Source organism: Peromyscus leucopus, chromosome 5 (assembly GCF_004664715.2).
Source record: "Peromyscus leucopus breed LL Stock chromosome 5, UCI_PerLeu_2.1, whole genome shotgun sequence".
NCBI classification, from domain to species: Eukaryota; Metazoa; Chordata; class Mammalia; order Rodentia; family Cricetidae; genus Peromyscus; species Peromyscus leucopus.
Window position 1 is genome coordinate 12,979,629 of NC_051067.1, and position 17,334 is coordinate 12,996,962.

Below are 17,334 nucleotides of genomic sequence, written 5' to 3' on the forward strand. Positions count from 1 at the left end.
TCCTGGAGCTCACTTGGTAGCCCAGGCTGGCCTCGAACTCACAGAGATCCACCTGGGTCTGCCTCCCGAGTGCTGGGATTAAAGGCGTGCGCCACCACTGCCCAGCTATCCATGTTTTATATGCTATGGAAAGGGACCTCCATTTGGAAGTGAAACCTAAAATATAAAACTGCAAAGATAACTGTGAAGGAAAGATTTAGAAAAATATCGCTTTTGGAGACTGGAGAGATGGTTCAGTGGGTAAGAGTGCTTGTTGCTCTTACAGAGGACCCGAGTTCAGTTCTCAGCACCCACATCAGATGTCTTATAACTACCTGTAACTCTAGCTTCAGAGAATCTGATACCCTCTTCTGCCCTCCAGAGGCACCTGCACACCCATGAGTGCAAACACACACACACACACACACACACACACACACACACACACACACACACACACGCACGCACACACACACTACAGCAATAGCAGCAGCACTATTCCTTCCTAAAATATTCACAGTGAACACAGAAGTTAAAGTCTCCCATATTTTCAATATTTATCCCAAATTATTCCCAAACTGGACCCCTAGGCTTTCCTGTAGGCTAGAAAATGTCCTGGGCAGCAGGCAACCCCCATTAATTAGCCTCATGTTTTCCTGGTCAGGGAGGTACAGCCTCCTGACACTGAGTTGGTAGTCCAATTCTGTCTGAGTAATTCTGTGGGTTCTGACTTGTCCATTTGCCAATCAATAAGTGTATTTGACTTTACCCTGGGCATAGTCCAATAATTGCCAAGTTCAGTAAGTGCAATTTAATCAACTTAACCATTGAGCAGATGCCAAGACTGTTATTTTAAACCTCTTATCCAGTGAAAACAAAAAGTAAGGTAGAATTACTTAACAGAATTGGATCAGCGATAGGTGGGTAGGAATGGAACCAGAGTATTGGACTGTACTGTGTTTTGGGGGCACAGATGAGGGTAGGGGTCACCTGATGTGATTCAGGGACCTGGACCGAGATGCCCACACACATAGTCCCTGGCGCTTTCAAAGCACCTGTCTCCATGGGGGCAGCCATGGGCCCAAGTAAGGAACACAGTGAGCACAGCTGCTTTTCTGCTCATCTTCTGTGAAGGTTTTGTAAATTTTATTTAAACATAGCCCTTCTCTGAGAAAACACATATCATGTGTTTGTGGTTTTTAGAAGTTTGCAAACTTGATGTGTATGTGTATGTAGTGTGGATACGTTCAACTGTGAGTGTGGGCATATACATGGCATGCATGTGTGGAGGTCAGAGGTCAACCTCAAGTGCCAGTCCTCACCTTCCACTTTGTTTGAGAAGGGTCACTTGTTATTTACGTCTGTGAACACCAAGCTAGCTGGTCCGCGGGCTTTCAGGAATTCCCTTGCCTCACCTCCCATCTTGTCTTATGAACACTACTATTTCAGGTGTGTGTGGCATCCCTGGCTTAGAGTGGGTTCTGGGGATTCGAACTCAGGTCCTCACTCTTGCACTGCAAACACTTCACCTACTGAGCCATCTCCCCAGCCCCAAAGATGTGGTTTTGAGATGGGATCCTTTCCTGCATGGTTATCCAGTGTCTGTCACGCACACACTCAGGGAGCCGCTTCCTAAGCTCCCGGGAGAAGGCAGGTGCCTCTGCTGTCAGGGACCCTCATGATTAGCTTTCTCTGTGCAGGAGACTATCTACAGACTCTGTACAGGGGCGGGTGGCAGGGATGGGGGCATCTGGGGTCAGAGGAAACCTGTACATCTACGTTCACTAATGTTTATGTTTGCTTCCTGGCTAGCAGCCCAAGGGGCACTCACGTCTGCCCTTTCTTTACAGTGTCTGCCCGCCTTTGTGGATCTGTGGGGTGATGGGCAAGGGGATATTTGTCGTCTGGTTCTCACTTCTTCAAGTACATGTCACTAGCAGATGAGCGGGCATCCCTTATAAGTTTGGTGCTCTCAGCTTACCTGTGGTTGATCCTGACTTTTTACTGGGCTTCCTTTGCTTTGTTCTTCAGCCACAGAATTTTCAATGTGTTCCTTTATTTATTTTTCCTTATCTGACAGTTTGGCCTGTGATTTTTCTCAACAAATAGAAGTATCTTTCTTTGTAACGATTCAGCTGGAGCCACCTGCCCCCCACTTAGCATCATGATTTTTAGTTTTCTACTTTTCTTCACCCATAAATCACAAACACGCTATACTTCTTTATATTTTCTTTTGTTCTCTTCATAGTTTTATATGTCACAATTATTTAAATTCTCTCTGGAGGGACTTTTAAATGCAATAAGAAGTTGAGGACCAATATCTTTAAGTCTCTTAAATGAGTAAGCTCATCTCCATGTAACTGTTCATTAAATGCTTTGTGTTTTCTGGGCCACATGGAGCTTCCTCCTCCAACATGCATGCTCGCTGTTCCGGGCTCTATTTCTGGCCTGTGGCTGTTCAGACTCTGACTGCTCACTCATCCATGTGTGAGTCCTGCCCTGTTTTCATCATGATGACTTTCCTAACATCTGGTGCTGTGATTTTGCCTCTTTCATTTATATAAAGCATCTTTGCTATTCTCAGACATTTATCTTTTTTTATTTGTATTTATTTTATAAACAACACAACAATTTATTAGTAACATTTCTTTTTATTACATTTATTTACTACAGGTGTGCCTGTGCCATGTGTTAGCCAGAGTACTAAACTGCTTATTTGATCTTGGTTTAATTTGGTGGGCGGTGGATATAGAGAATATTATCTATTTCTTTTAGATTTTCAAATGGGTGGAGTACAGGTTTTTAAAGCATGTCTTGATGATTCTCTGGACTTCCTGATGTCTGTTGTCACGGTCCCCCGTCTCCTCTAATTTGTCGGTCTCCCTCCACCTTTAGCTGATTTGGCTCAGGGTTTGTCAGTTTGACTGTTTTTCACAAAGACCCAACTCATTGGTTCATTGATTGTTTGTATTGTTCACCATGTCTCTATTTTATTGATTACAGTCCTCAGATTGATTATTTCCTGCCATCCACTCCTTTTGGGCATTATTTCCTTATTTCTTCTTTTTGTTCTAGACCTTTCAGTCATGTTGTTAATTACTAATATGAGATATCTCCAGTTTTCTTTTTTTAATTTAGTGGAGGCACTTTGCGCTATGGACTTTCCTCTTAGAACTGCCTTCATTGTGTGTATAAGTCTGAATATAGTTTTTCATTTTCATTCAAACCTAAAAAGTTTTAAATTTCTTTCTTAATATCCAATTTGACCCATTTTTCATTCAGTACTGAGTTGTTTAGTTTCCACGAGTTTGTAAACTTCCTGTTGTTTCTTATATCCAGCTTTAATCTGTGGTGGTCAGACAGGATGCAGGATGTTATTTCAATTTTTTTTGTATCTGTTGAGACTTTGGGGTTTGGGACTGAGTCTTTGTCCGAATGATATATCTATCGGCAGAAATGGGGTAGTCACTCACTATCCCCATGTGAGGGTCAATAATGTGTGATTTTAGCTGTAGTAGTGTTTCTTTTATGAACATGGATGCCCTTGTGTTTGGTGCATAAATGTCTAGAATTGCAATGTCCTCTTGGTGGAGTTTTCCTTTAATGAGTATTTAGATGTCTTCCCTGTCTCTTTAGATTAGTTTTGGTTTGAAATTTTGTCATATATTAAAATGGCCACATTGACTTGTTTGTTTGGTTCATTTGCTTGGAATATCTTTCTCCAACCTTTTGCTCTGAGGTGATGTTTGTCCTTGATTGTAAGGTGTGTGTCTTAGGGTTTCTATTACTGTAAAGAGACACCATGACCATGGCAACTCTTACAAAGGAAAACATTTAATTGGGAATGGCTTACAGTTCAGAGGTTTAGTCTATTATTATATGGCATGGTGGTGTGCAGGCAGACATGGTGCTGGAGAAAAAGCCGAGATCTGGATCTGCAGGCAGCAGCAAGAGAATATGCCACACTGGGCTTGACTTGAGCATCTGAAACCTCAAAGTCTGCTCCTAGTGACACACTTCCTCCAACAAAGCCACACCCACCCCAGAAAGGCCACACCTAATAGTGCCACTCCCTGTGAGCCTATGGGGGCCATTTTTTTCAAACCACCACAGTGTGTTTCTTGGACACAGCAGAAAGATAGAGCCTGTTTTTGTGACTAATCTGTTAGTCTGTGTCTTTTTATTGGGGAATTGAGACCACTGATGTCGAGAGTTACCAATGAGTACTCTTTATTGATTCCTCTTATTGTATTTTGGTGTTGTGGGCTTCCCCCCTCTTTTGATTTGCTGGTTTGAGATTATTTATTCCTTGTGTTTTCTTGGATGTGGTTGAAGACAGTTTTGCTTGGTATAGTAGTCTGTACTGGCATCTGTGGTCTCTTAGAGTCTGTAGAACATCTATCCAGGCCCTTCTGGCTTTTAGCATTTCCATTGAAAAGTCAAGTATCATTCTAATAGGTCTGCCTTTATATATTACTTGGTCTTTTTCCCTTGCAGCTTTTACTAATCTTTCTTTGTTCTGTACATTTAGTGTTTTGATTATTGTGTGTTGTGGGGAATTTATGTTCTGGTCCAGTCCATTTGGTGTTCAGCATGCTTCTTATACCTTCATAGGCACTTCCGTTAGGTTACGGAAATTTTCTTTAATGATTTTGTTGAGAATATTTTCTGTACCTTTGATTTGGGTTTCTCATCTTTCCTCTATTTGTATTATTTGTAGAGTTGGTCTTTTCCTAGTGTTCCATTTTTTTTAGATTCTTTTTTTTTAAATTATTTTATTTTCTGGAGCTGAGGACCGAACCCAGGGCCTTGCGCTTGCTAAGCAAGTGCTCTACCACTGAGCTAAATCCCCAACCCCTTCTTAGATTCTTTATGCCAGGAATTTTTTAAGTTTAACATTTTCTTTGGCAAATGAATCCATTTATTCTATCTTCTTCAAAGCCTGAGACTTTCTTTTTCATCTCTTGTATTGTTGGTGAGGCCTGCGTCTGAGGTTCTGATTGAGTTCTGTGTTAGTCAGGGTTCTCTAGAGTCATGGAACTTGTGGAATGAATCTCTGTCTGTCTATCTATCTATCCATCTGTCTGTCTATGGAATTTATTGGAATGACATAAGCTGCAGTCCAACTGATCCAACAATGGCTAGCTGTGAATGGAAATCCCAAGAATCCAGTAGTTGTTTAGTCCCACAAGGCTGGGTGTCTCAGTTTGTCTTCTGTAGATGCTGGAATCCCCGAGAGGGAGGCTCCAATGCCAGTGAAGGAATGGATGTACTAGCAAGGCAAGGGCAAAGAGGCAACAAGCAAAAGCTTCCTATTCCATGTCCTTATACAGGTTTCCAGCAGAAGGTGTGGCCCAGATTAAAGGTGTGTCTTCCCACCTCAAGATTCAGATCAGAGGTGTGTCTTCCTGCCTCAAAGATCCAGACTAGAAGTGGATTCACCCACTTCAAACCAAGCCAAATATCTCTCACAGGTGTGCCCTCCATTTCTAGATTGCAGTTCATTCCAGATATAGTCAAGTTTACAACCAAGAATAGCCATTAAAAGTTCCTAAATTTTCATTTCCGGTTTTCCCTCAGTTTGGGTGATTTATTGATTCTGTTTCCACTTTCATGTCTTAAACAGTTTTCTTCATTTCATTCCACTGTTTGTGTTTTCATAGATTTCATGAATGGGTTTGTCCATACCTTCTGTAAGCTCCTTAAGTGTACTCATAATAGTGATTTTGAAGTCCTTGTCTTGTGCTTCAGCCAGGTTTCATTTCTCATGGCCAACTGAGGTAGAGTTGCTTAGCTCTTGTGGAGACATATTGTCCTGACTGTTATTGATTGTCTTTATGCTGGTATCTAGGCATCCAGGTTTGGGTTGATTGTAATTCTAGGCACTGATATCTAGTCTTGTCTAGTCTAGTCTTGTTAGGTGGGCTTTCTGGTCCTTGGCTTCTGTTGCCCTTTCTAGATCTTAGGAGAGTGTGGTGGCTGTATGTTGCCTGGTAGGGAGTGCTTCTAAGTCCTTACCAGGTGTGACCACTGGGCATCTCCAGTAGAACTTGTTTCGAGGTATTGGGAGCTGGCACACGGGAGTGGTGATGGGCTAGAAGGGAAGCCGGGTCTGCCACAAAATCTGTGGAGTCCACAGGGAATGGAGAAAGAGAGGTAAGACAGGCCCCTGTAGGTGGTCTGCCACAGGGCTGTGGGTGAGACTAGGGAACTGGAATTGTAGGGTGAAAAGGAGAGTGAAGACTGTCTACCTGATTCCCGGTCACCTTGGCCAGTGGGTTTCCAGAGAGAGAGACTGACTTGGATGTTGGCCAGTAAGATAAGGGATTGGGTGAAGAAGGGAGGCTGTTGGAGTGTATTGGCTTAGTTCCGTGGGAGTGGGTCAGAGAGGGAGAGGGCACATCAGGTGGTTTACTAACGAGCTGGGTTTAAGGCTGGGGAATTGGAATTGGAGGATAAGAAGGAGAGTAGCTGTTCCCTGCCTGGTTCCCTGGCCAGCTTGGACAGCGGGTTTCTTGGGAGAGATTCCACACAATTGCTTTTATTGTGGGTAACATTGAAGTTTAGCAAATGCTTCCTCATCATGTTTTGACACAAAAAGGTGGTTATTTTTTCTTAAGCCAATAAACATGGGTTCTGCGTGGATAGAATTTTCTGATGCACCTGTTCTTCAGAAAGTTTGGAGTCTGTTCATGAATCAATAGGGCTTCAGTGGGTGTGCATGGTTTGGGTATCAAGATGACATGTTCACACTCACCTCAGGATAAGTGAGGCTTCTCTATGCAAGAGATGACATGCTAGAGAGCCTTTCTCTAACTGCTAATCTAAATGGAACCCCATGAATAATCTCTTCTTCTTTATTCTGATTTACTTTTGCTTTAATACATATTACAAAAAAAGTATGTACTTATTTGTTAATTTGCTCTCCCTAGGTTATAATTTATATATGAATAACCTTCTTGCTCTTGTAGTGTCCCCAAGGACTTGGGACAGTGCCTGATACACAGTAGGTGTTCACAAAGTAGGTATTCAATAGACACTAGGTGGATACTTGATCCAGCATGGCTTTTATAGATTATAAGCTGAGAGTCCAAGAAATTTGAGGACCAGGGTGTGTGTGTGTGTGTGTGTGTGTGTGTGTGTGTGTGTGGTGCTGGGGGGTCCTCTGCAAACTCCAGGGCCTGTAGAATAACAATCCATGAGAGGCAAGAAGGAAATTTGGTTCAACCTGACTTAGTTAGCTAGTGTTGATTCAAACTTTAGAGTCTGACCCCAGGTAGTTTATTTCAGCCTTATTTAAGCACAGCATAATTTTGGGAAAAGTTTTCTGATGATAATTAACTCAATCCTATGTGTACACCAAAGCTTAAGACATGTTTACATTGAAACTCTTTGCAGAGTACCATGACCTTTTCCATAAAGATGGGCTCTGTTGACTTAGAAACAATGCTCAAGGTAAGGGTCCAGGGAGGCTGCCTAAGGTGAACAAAATGGCCTGTGGAGGTCAGGATTGGCCTGACCAGAAATTACCTAGAATGTTGTAAAGTATAAGTGACATCTCCCAGAAGGATGGTTTTTTGTTTTGGGTTTTTCAAGACAGGGTTTCTCTGGGTAGCTTTGGCGCCTTTCCTGGAACTCACTCTGTAGCCCAGGCTGGCCTCAAATTCACAGAGATCCACCTGCCTCTGCCTCCCGAGTGCTGGGATTATAGGCGTGGGACACCACTGCCTGGTGGGTTTTATTGAGTGGGAAGCAGTGCTCAAGATCTATAGTGGACAAGTCTGGGATAAACAAACATAATAGTCCAGGGCATTGGGGTGAGTGTGGCCCTACATACAGGAAAGATCACCCGGTTATAATCTACATCCATTCCCAGCTTTTCGGGTGGAAGACAGGTAAACATCTCCTTCCTTTGGTTTCCCTAGTGCTTCAGGTTCCTCACAGACCTGTAAGCATGAGGCCCTTGTCCTCTACAGGTCTGTGAATGTGCACATGTGACACTACTAATATTGAACCTGGTGAATTTTTACAGGTGTGGAACCACAAGCAAGATCCCCTAAATAGAAGCATCCCAGAGTTCTTGCTTCCTTCATAGGCCTTGCAACAATTTAGCTGTGGTTATCAAAAAGAAAACAACAGAGAAAAACCTTCAAGAATTCTGTGAGAATATAAATATTTCACTCGAAAAATTGGTATTTAAAAACATGAAATGTTAAAAAAAGTCTAGCTGAGTATGTCATCACATAGAGCAAAGATGATAAAAAAAATGTATTCACTAAGTCTTTATACCTCCAAAGAATTATTTTAAATGACATTCCTTGTGTCCTGACAGCCACAGGCAAGCAGAGAGTAATGAGTTAATGCACTCATACTTGCGCTCCACTCTCTGTCTCTACTCTTCTACAATCCAGAATTTCCTGCCCGGGGATAGTGCTGCCCACAGTGGGTGGGTCTGCTCACATCAATGATCATAACCGAGATAATCACCTACAGACATGCCCATAGGCTAACCTCACCTAGACAATCCCTCATTGAAACTCTTTTCCCAGGTGACTGTGGATTGTGTTGGGTTAACAGTTGAAACCAATAATTATACCCCACTAACAATATTTTATATTTTCACAAGCTAGTATCAAGGTGTGCAGCAAACGAGGAAATGGAATTGTGATAAGATGTTCTCGGGAGCTGATTCCCAAGGCTGTGCTATCATATAGTTTTAATTCTGGAGTGAAATTCACAGGACCATCAAGAATGCTTGTTAAGTCACACCCACTGATGACTATTCTTTTGGGGGGCTTTTAGCTGGATCTGATTATCCGGTTTAATTGATCCTACAGAGGATAGCTTTAGCTGAGAAGGAGATGGAAATGAAAGACTTAATTAAAAATGTAAAGTTGCCTCCTTGCTGTGAGGACACTGAAATAGACACCGAACACGTTCTCTTCAATATTTATTCATCTGATTTTCATGGTAATTGGCTGGTCCCTGACTATAAAGGGGGAATCTTGGCAAGTTAGATTACTCAGAGAAAGAAGGATGCAAAAAACCGGTCTGAGTCTAAATTTACCCGGCGTCTAGCAGCCTCTGAGCTCTCTCACTATGCACTGAGGTCACTGGGAAGCCAAAGAGGAGGCCACCCAACACAGCTCCAAGCCTCCGTGGCGGGGTGTTGAAGGAAGAGACCCTAAAATAGCATGGAAGGGAGCTGGTGACAGAGTTTGTGGGAGGGGCCTCAGAGATGGCTTTTTCAGCACCTGAATCATTCTGTCAGCCCGCATGTGTCTAAAATTATCGCGAGTCACTCGTGGTTGATTCATCCTTTTGGCCAAGCAGGTCCAGGAAGGTGGGGTGGACACCATGCTTTCATTAGGAGAAACCACTGTCGCTCAAGTGTCCGGGTCCTCTGCAGGCTCGACTCATGTATCCTCCAGCATGTTTCAAAGCACACACTAGGGCTCGTGCTTACTAAATTGCTCTACAATGGCGTCACTTCCACAGTCACTAGGGCTTCCAGTGTCTCCACTTGTTCTCTGACACCTGTGCTAGATCACCTGTGTCCGCACCCCCTCAACCCCCATACTCCCTATGACATGTCACCTGTTTTGTCTTTATTTTGTATTGATTTCCCAAGGAAAAATAATAGAAATTAAGGGAAGGGAGAAGTGTAGCACGAATTGTTAGAAGGTCTTATTAATAAAACAAGCCCGGAGCCAGGTACTGGGGTGAACGCTGGAAGATCAGAGAAGCAGAACCAGCCACAGCTAGCCTCACTTCGACAATTCCTCAGCTGATCTTGTTTCTTCAAACTGGAAGTCTTTGAGTCCTCATCTTGAAGGGTCTCAGCTGAACTGCTGCTAAAAGCCTAAGAGCTTAACAGACTCAAGTTCCTGGTTTTCATGCTTTATATACCTTTCTGCTGCCTGCCATCACTTCCTGGGATTAAAGGCTCACTTCCTGGGATTAAAGGCATGTGCCACCATGCCTGGCTGTTTCTAGTGTGGCTTTGAACTCATAGAGATCCAGATGGATCTCTGCCTCCAGAATGCTAGGATTAAAGGCATGTGTGCCACCATTTTCTGGCCTCTACGTCTGTCTAGCGGCTGTTCTGTTCTCTGACCCCAGGTAAGTTTATTGAAGTGCACAATATATTGGGGAACACAAGATCATCACAGAGAAGTATTTTAAATATTTTGCAGCATATTCCTGTTTGACTCCTTGTTTTGCTTATAAATACAACCAGAGTGCATCTCTGCCATTAAGAACATTAAAAGGGAACTTTCTGTAGAGCTGCAGGAGCAAACACTTATCTTTCCTTCAAGTTTCTGCTTGTTTGGAGCATTTTCTAACCTTTGAACATCATCTCTCTATGGCTTACAAACATGTTTATACACTTTTACAAATTGTACATTTCATTTCTAAAAGTCGTTATCCCCTGAGTTATTTTTTTCATACATTTTGTTTTAATAGATGTAGTAATTCTATTTTTTTATGTTATGGATGTGAGTTGAATGTTTTTCTGGTTTCTGATTTATCTTCTGGGGTGGAATCGGTCTGTTCTCTTCGTGATGTGATGTTTTTAGGATGTGTTCATGGTGGTATCTAGGAACAGGATGCTGTGTTGGTTGGTGTCCTCATCATGATAGCTCAGTTCTCTTTCCCTGTGTCTAGCCCTGACATCTGGGGGGTGGGGCATCAGGCTGAGAGGACCGAAGCACATGGAGTAGCATTTCTGATTCAGAGAGGGGGAAGAGATTTAGAATTTCAGCGTCTCTCAGAAGTTCCTTGTCTGGGGCACTGTAGTTCTCTACAGACAGCAGCGTGTTTCATGTCTTCAGATACTTATGTTCTGCCCTCTTCTCTGGAGGTGTAAACAGAGAGGAATGGGTGGGGGGTAGGAGTTGTGTGCTCCTTGTCTACAGCCCACCTGTCACTTCCCTTGGAACTAGCTATGGAAGGGAAGCCACATCTAGAAGGAAGGGGAGACTGAACTGAAGGTCAATAGAGGCCTCCATACAGACAAGAAAGGTTCTGAGGTTATGGGTTGAGTTCCCTCTGCAACAATTCCCACCACATTGGGAAAGTCTGTGCATGTCTCCTGATACGAAGCCAGGCCAGGAATGGCCTCTGTATTTCTCACTGGGACACACCACCAGGTCACAAGGAAAGCTGTAAGAAGGCCATTGTTGCCCAGATCCCTGTCCCCCTGTGTGCTCCAGGCTGTGTCCAGCCACCATGGAGTTGGGCATCTTCTTCCCAGCCTCTGGACCCCACAGGCACTGCCAGATGCTTGGCCAACATTAGGCAAGTCCCTGCATGGGGACTCCTTTGATGGCCCAGTTCTGACTAGACGGTAAGCCATCCTTGCTGAGGGCAGCAGGGCCCGGTCTCTGCTTGACACATCGGCCCAAGGCTTTAGCTTTCTGAGTGGTGGCTCTCACTGGGACTGTGTTTAGACCACTATACAGAAAGTAAGGTGCCACCCACTGTGACTGTGTAAGTCACTTCTGGCCCCGGACTAGTGTGACTTCCCTGTCAGTGAAGGTCCTGGCTGGGAAGGAACCTTTAGCCGTCCTTCTATGGGAAACCCCATGAAGCTCCTGGGCTTGCCATGATTCTTCCCTCTCCGCTTCTTCCTGGGCTGCACATTGTGGCATCCATGTTGAGTTCCAAGTGACAGAGGTGCTGTCCAGGAACAAAGTCTTCCCAGGCACCACACCATGTTCAAGGAACCGTCCCCCTAGAAAATTTCAAGGTCCCCAACATTGCACACTTTCGGCCACAAGGGGGCAATAAAGGCAGTTTCTACCTCCCGGATTCAGGAGGTGCCTCACCTGGGAACACTTTCAGACAGGGGTGAGGGGTGGTGGTGGGGGGTTTTGGGGGGCATCCTGCCTTGACTCTTCCCCCAAGTGAGCCTGGCTACGGGGAGAGGCCACTTCCTCTTCTCCAGCTGGACTCTGAGCTTGTGGAGTTTCACAAAGGTATAGGCTGGCTCAGTTGTGTTCTCTGTTGGTCTCCCGATACTATCTTTGATGATTGAGAGTGAGGTGGGAGACAGCTTTGGAGACATCGTGGGTAGTGGTCTCAGCTTCCCCACTGTTCACAGAAAAACTGAAGGTTTCCCTCTGGTTTCTTCTGCTACTGGTCAGACTGCACCTCAGCCCCAGAGGCTTCACAAAGAAAGATACTGCCTAAGGTCTTCTGGGCTCCCACAGTTGGGGTAAGGCCTGAACCCCAGCCCCAGAGGCCTCACAGAGACAGGGTACCTTCTAAGCTCTTCTGGGCTCCCACAGACAGGGTAAGGCCTGTGGTAGGGTTTTATGGAGGACAGAGAGTGAAGATAGATATCTTCTTGGGATGAAAGACTGGTATTGTCTCCAGCCACAGGGCTCCTGAGACATCATTTTCAAGGTGGAATTACCTGTGACAGGATCTTCTATGGCTAGCTGTGACTTGAGGGAAAAAAAACAAAACAATATCTGACTGGAGAGATGGCTCAGTAGTTAAGAGCATTGGCAGCTGTTCTAGAGGTCATGAGTTCAATTCCCAGGAACCACATGGTGGCTCACAGCCATCTATAATGAGATCTGATGCCTTCTTCTGGCATGCAGGTGCACATGCAGATAGAGTACCATATACATAAAATAAATAAATCTTCAAATATTAAAAAAAGAAAGAAGAAAAAAAAAACTACCTGCATTGAGCACATAAAATCTTCTTGCCATTATCCCCAGACAGAGCAGGGGAACATCTATGTCCATGGCATCATGAATGTTTGTAGAAAGGGAAGCTGAGGTGGGATTCCCCTTTTTAGGAGAGAGAGCCTTGGAACCATGAGTGGTCATGACCAGACCTTGACATGGGAGAACAGAGGGTTAGGAGAAAGAGAGAGAGACAGAGACAGACAGAGAGACAGAGACGGAGAGACACACAGAGAGAATAGGTCCAGAGGCAGGATGAGGTCCTAGAGGCAGAGGGAGCACCTTCAAAGCCCTTAAGGGAGCTGCATCAGAAGAGACAAGCTACCACATACCTGAAGGAGTCCCGAAGGAAGGGCCCTTCACCCCCTAAGGACAATGGGGGTTTCTGAGTCATTTGGTTTTTTGCCCTTTGAGGGCCTCTCCACCCATCTCCCAAATAAGTCACACACGGAGGCTAATTCTTAATTATGACTGCCCAGCCTTAGCTTGGCTTCTTTCTTGTCATCTTTTCTTAACTTATCCCATCTATGTTTTGCCTCTGGGCTTTTCCCATTCTCTTACTTCTGTAAATCTTACTCTTGCTCTGTGGCTGGCTGTGTAGCTAGGTGGCTGACCTCTGGAGTCATCCTCCTCCTCTGGCTCCTTCTTCATCTTCCAACCTTTCTCCTTCTATATATTCTCTCTGCCTGCCAGCCTCACTTATCCTTCCTCCTGCCTCACCATTGGCTGTTCAGTTCTTTATTAGACCATCAGGTTTTTTAGACAGGCACAGTAACACAGCTTCACAGAGTTAAACAAATTCAACATAAAAGGAACACACCTTAAAATAATATTCTACAACACTGAGTCTCATAGGATTTCAGTGTGGGGCCCAGAGGTAAGCTCCATACCATGACCTAGCTTGGCTTGGTCTACATGCCAGGCATGAGAAGGCAAGAAAGCATTAGGTAAAAATGAAGCTATAATTCAAGGTTGTCCTTGGTCCAGAGATTGGGGGCTGGACTTGCTCACAGTTCCAAGTGGAAGGTAGAGAAATGAATTCCCTGTGAGAGCTGCAAAGTCACAGTTTTATCACTTTCTGTCCCAGAAAGCGAGTTGTGGGATTGGGGGTGGAGTATAGTCAAAGGGGAGAGGGTCAGCCTCTGGCCTATGATCTAACAAGAGATCTGGAGACAGTTTGGAGTCAATGGTAGGATGTGTGTATACTGTGCAAATGGTAAACCATTTTATATGTAAAGGACTTGAAGTTCCCTGGATTTTGATATCTGTAGTTGTCTTAGCATTCCTATTGCTGTGAAGAGACACCATAACTGCAGAAACTCCTTTAAAGGAAAACATTTAATTAGGGCTGCCTTATAAGTATAGTTGCAGAGGTTCAGTCCATTATCCTCATGGTGGGAAACACAGTGGCATGCAGGCAAATGTGATGCTGGAGAAGGAGCTAAGAGTTCTGTATCTTGATCCACAGACAGCAGGAAGTAAACTGAGACTTCCTCCAACAAGGCCATGCCTACTCCAACAAGATCACACCTCCTAATAGTGCCACTGCCTATGAGCCAATTACATTCAGACTACCACAATAGTGGATCTTGGGACCAATTTTCTGTGAACATCAAGAGGCTGCTGTATTTCCCATTTCTCTCTGTCTCTCTATCTCTGTCTCTGTCTCTCTCTCTCTCTCTCTCTCTCTCTCTCTCTCTCTCTGTCTCTCTCTCTCTCTCTCTCTCTCTTTCTCTCTCAACTTTAAATAGATGATCTTTATCAGTACCTTCTTGACTTGTAGCACATATACTTGGTCACACTGAATCTTCCACCCCCTTGGAAGGGAAGGCCTATGAATCAGAAACTCCCTTTGTCATACAGAATTGATGGTAGTACAGTGTCTTATTTCTCCTAATGCTTCGCCTCTCTCTAAGACTTCATCATGGCTGCCTCTGGCCTTGAGCCATTCTCCTAATAAAACCCCTCTGAAGGGTCATCTCCTGTCGGCTTCCTCTCTGTGAACTTGCCATTATTTTTCTTGTATCTAACACCATAGTTGTCTATATTTTTTCCTATATCATCTTCTAAGAATTTGATTTCTATGATTTTTCTGTTTAATATGTTTGAATTAATGGTCCATATTTTTTTCACATGGATGTTCAATTGTTCTAGGACCATCTGTTAGAAATACCATTTTCTTCAACTCATGACTTTATCTGTCATTAATATTAGTTGTCATTATCTGGTGGGTACATCCTAAGCTTCCTCTTTTGTCCCATGGAGGCACTTGTCATTGTCTTGATTCCTGTAGCTTTATGGTGAGTCCTGAATGGTGACAATTTTCCATATTTGTTCTTTTCTCTCAGAGTCCAGAGTGCCAACCATTAGACTGTGGAACCAATCCTGTTCTTTTCCTTCAGTATTTTGCTGACTACCCTGGATCTTTTTCTTCTTCACATAAACTTTAGAAAAAGATTATTCATATCAACAACTTAGTTTGCAATGACTTTTATTGAAATTGTATGGAATCTAAAGACCACATTGGAAATGACTAAAATTATGGCATAATCTGGCTATCCATGAACATGGAATATTTTTTCTTTTCAATGAAATCTTTGTTTTTTTTAAATCAGGCTTTTGTAGCTTTGAGATTTTATATATATATATATATATATATTATATATATATATATATATATATATATATATATACCTAAATATTTCATTGAATACCTGAGTTTTTAACTTTTTATGTTAATGTAATTGGCATTCTGTTTTAAATCTCAAATTTTATGTAGTCATTGCTTGTGTGTAAGAAAGTGATTGACCTAAAATTTTTTATTTACTTACTGCTATTGGGTGTGGGGTGTGTGTGTGTGTGTGTGTGTGTGTGTGTGTGTGTGTGTGTAAAACCACATGCATGCTATGGTGTATGTGTGGAGGTCAGAGGACAGCTGTGTGGAGTTGACTCTCTTCCCCCACCTTCACAAGGGTTCCAGGGTTTGGACTCAGGTCACCTTTACCCACTGAGCCATCTCCCTGGCCTGTGATTGGCTTTTGCATATTAACTTTGGATCTTGGAAATTTAATTTGTGTATTAGATCAAGAATAGTTTTCATTGTTGGTGTCTACTCAGATTTTTATCATAGTCATGCAGGAGTCTGTAAACAAAGGGAGTTTTGTTTTCCTCCCTAACCTATATTTTACTGTATTTTTTGTCTTCGTTAGCTGGGACTTCCTGTTGTCCCAGTGAGGCCAAGGAGAGAAGGAATGAGGTAGGCAGTGTCCACAGGGCAGTGGATTGAGATTTTCAAGGACTGCCTCAGAGGAGCAGGTAGGTGAAGTATACTAAACTGACCAACTGTTGTCAGTGACCAGGGTCTTTACAGAAATCTTCTTTGAAGCACGGTGAGCCCTCAGACCCAGGGAGGCCGTCCCTCCCCTTGCCTTTCTGGGCTGAGTCAGATGTTCCGGATAGTTCTCCTGCAATGTGTTCTTTCTTCTCTTCATCTGACACCTGCTCAACCTCTCCTTGTTTAATCCTCACAGATCCGGACAAAGGACAGGGTCTTTGACAGCATCGGCCACCTCATCAACTACCATCTTGAGAGCAGCTTGCCCATCGTCTCTGCAGGGAGCGAGCTTTGCCTCCAGCAACCAGTGGAGAGGAAACACTGAACTGGCCCAGCACCCTGCCCACGCCTTGTGCCAGGTCAGGGGGACCTGGGTCCACTGCTCTCGGCCTCTGGGGACTGGGGCCGATGTCTGTGGGCACATCACCTTCCTCAAGAGCTCCTCTCAAGGGAGCGTTCCTTCAAGTTCAGATTTCATAAACACGTTCCACACATCTCAGATGCGTATTAGAGGTGTATATACCCACACATCCTGTACAAATGGGCCCTATATTTATATTTTTTAAGACTAAGAAAGATGTGAGACTAATGCCCTATGCTGTATGTTTTTAGTGAGAGGCAAATTTGATGGTAGTTGTTCAGGCAAAAATTTTAATTCAGCTGACCTACTGGGAAATTTTGCTAGGAAGGTGTAATCTGCAGTTCTATATAATAAGCACAACACAAGGTGAATGCAGGTGAGCTGGCAGCCCCAGGACAAACAGATTTGAGATAGAATACAGCAGCATGCTGCCCAAACATCTGCCCCTGCCCTACAGCTCATGTGAGTGCTGGTTCTGGGCTGTAGCTTTGTTCACAGATGGACGTGCCTCCTCTGGCTCTGGCTTCTGTACCCCCAGACAGATGGCATGTCAATGGATTTTCTGTCACGTGATGACCCACTGAAGCCCCACTCCAAAGCAGGTGGTACTCTGCCTCTTTTCTGGGGTCATGTTTCAGGTCATGTTTGACCCATGTTGTTCGGGTCATGGGGACCCATCACCTTTGACCCCAGTTGTGTGTGTGTATGGATTTGGAGCATTCATTCGAGGCCAAATATGGTACAAAATAAGACTTAAGATCTCCAATTGACAAATGCTTCCTTCGTTTTCATCAGTATAGTGATGAATGTCTGTGGAAGGCAGGCTATGGAAAGTTTTCCTGGTCTGTATGTCCTTCAAGCCAGTGTGTTCATCACAGGCTGTGAGTGGAAGGTGTTGGTGAAATGGCCTCCCACCTACCTCTTGTATTCAGTAGAACAAAAAGCATGTGTAAGAGCCT

General features: G+C 43.9%; 1 protein-coding gene across 1 annotated transcript in view; it reads left to right on the forward strand.

Annotated features, from left to right (window-relative positions):
* The window catches only part of Shc3 (SHC adaptor protein 3), a 133,064-nt gene extending 116,551 nt beyond the window's left edge, over window positions 1–16,513 (forward strand). Inside the window, exon 12 of the mRNA XM_028863810.2 lies at window positions 16,211–16,513. Within this exon, the coding sequence (XP_028719643.1) occupies window positions 16,211–16,339 (129 nt within the window). The 3' untranslated portion in view covers window positions 16,340–16,513. The remainder of the gene's footprint in view (window positions 1–16,210) is intronic.
* The last annotated feature ends 821 nt before the right edge of the window (window positions 16,514–17,334 follow it).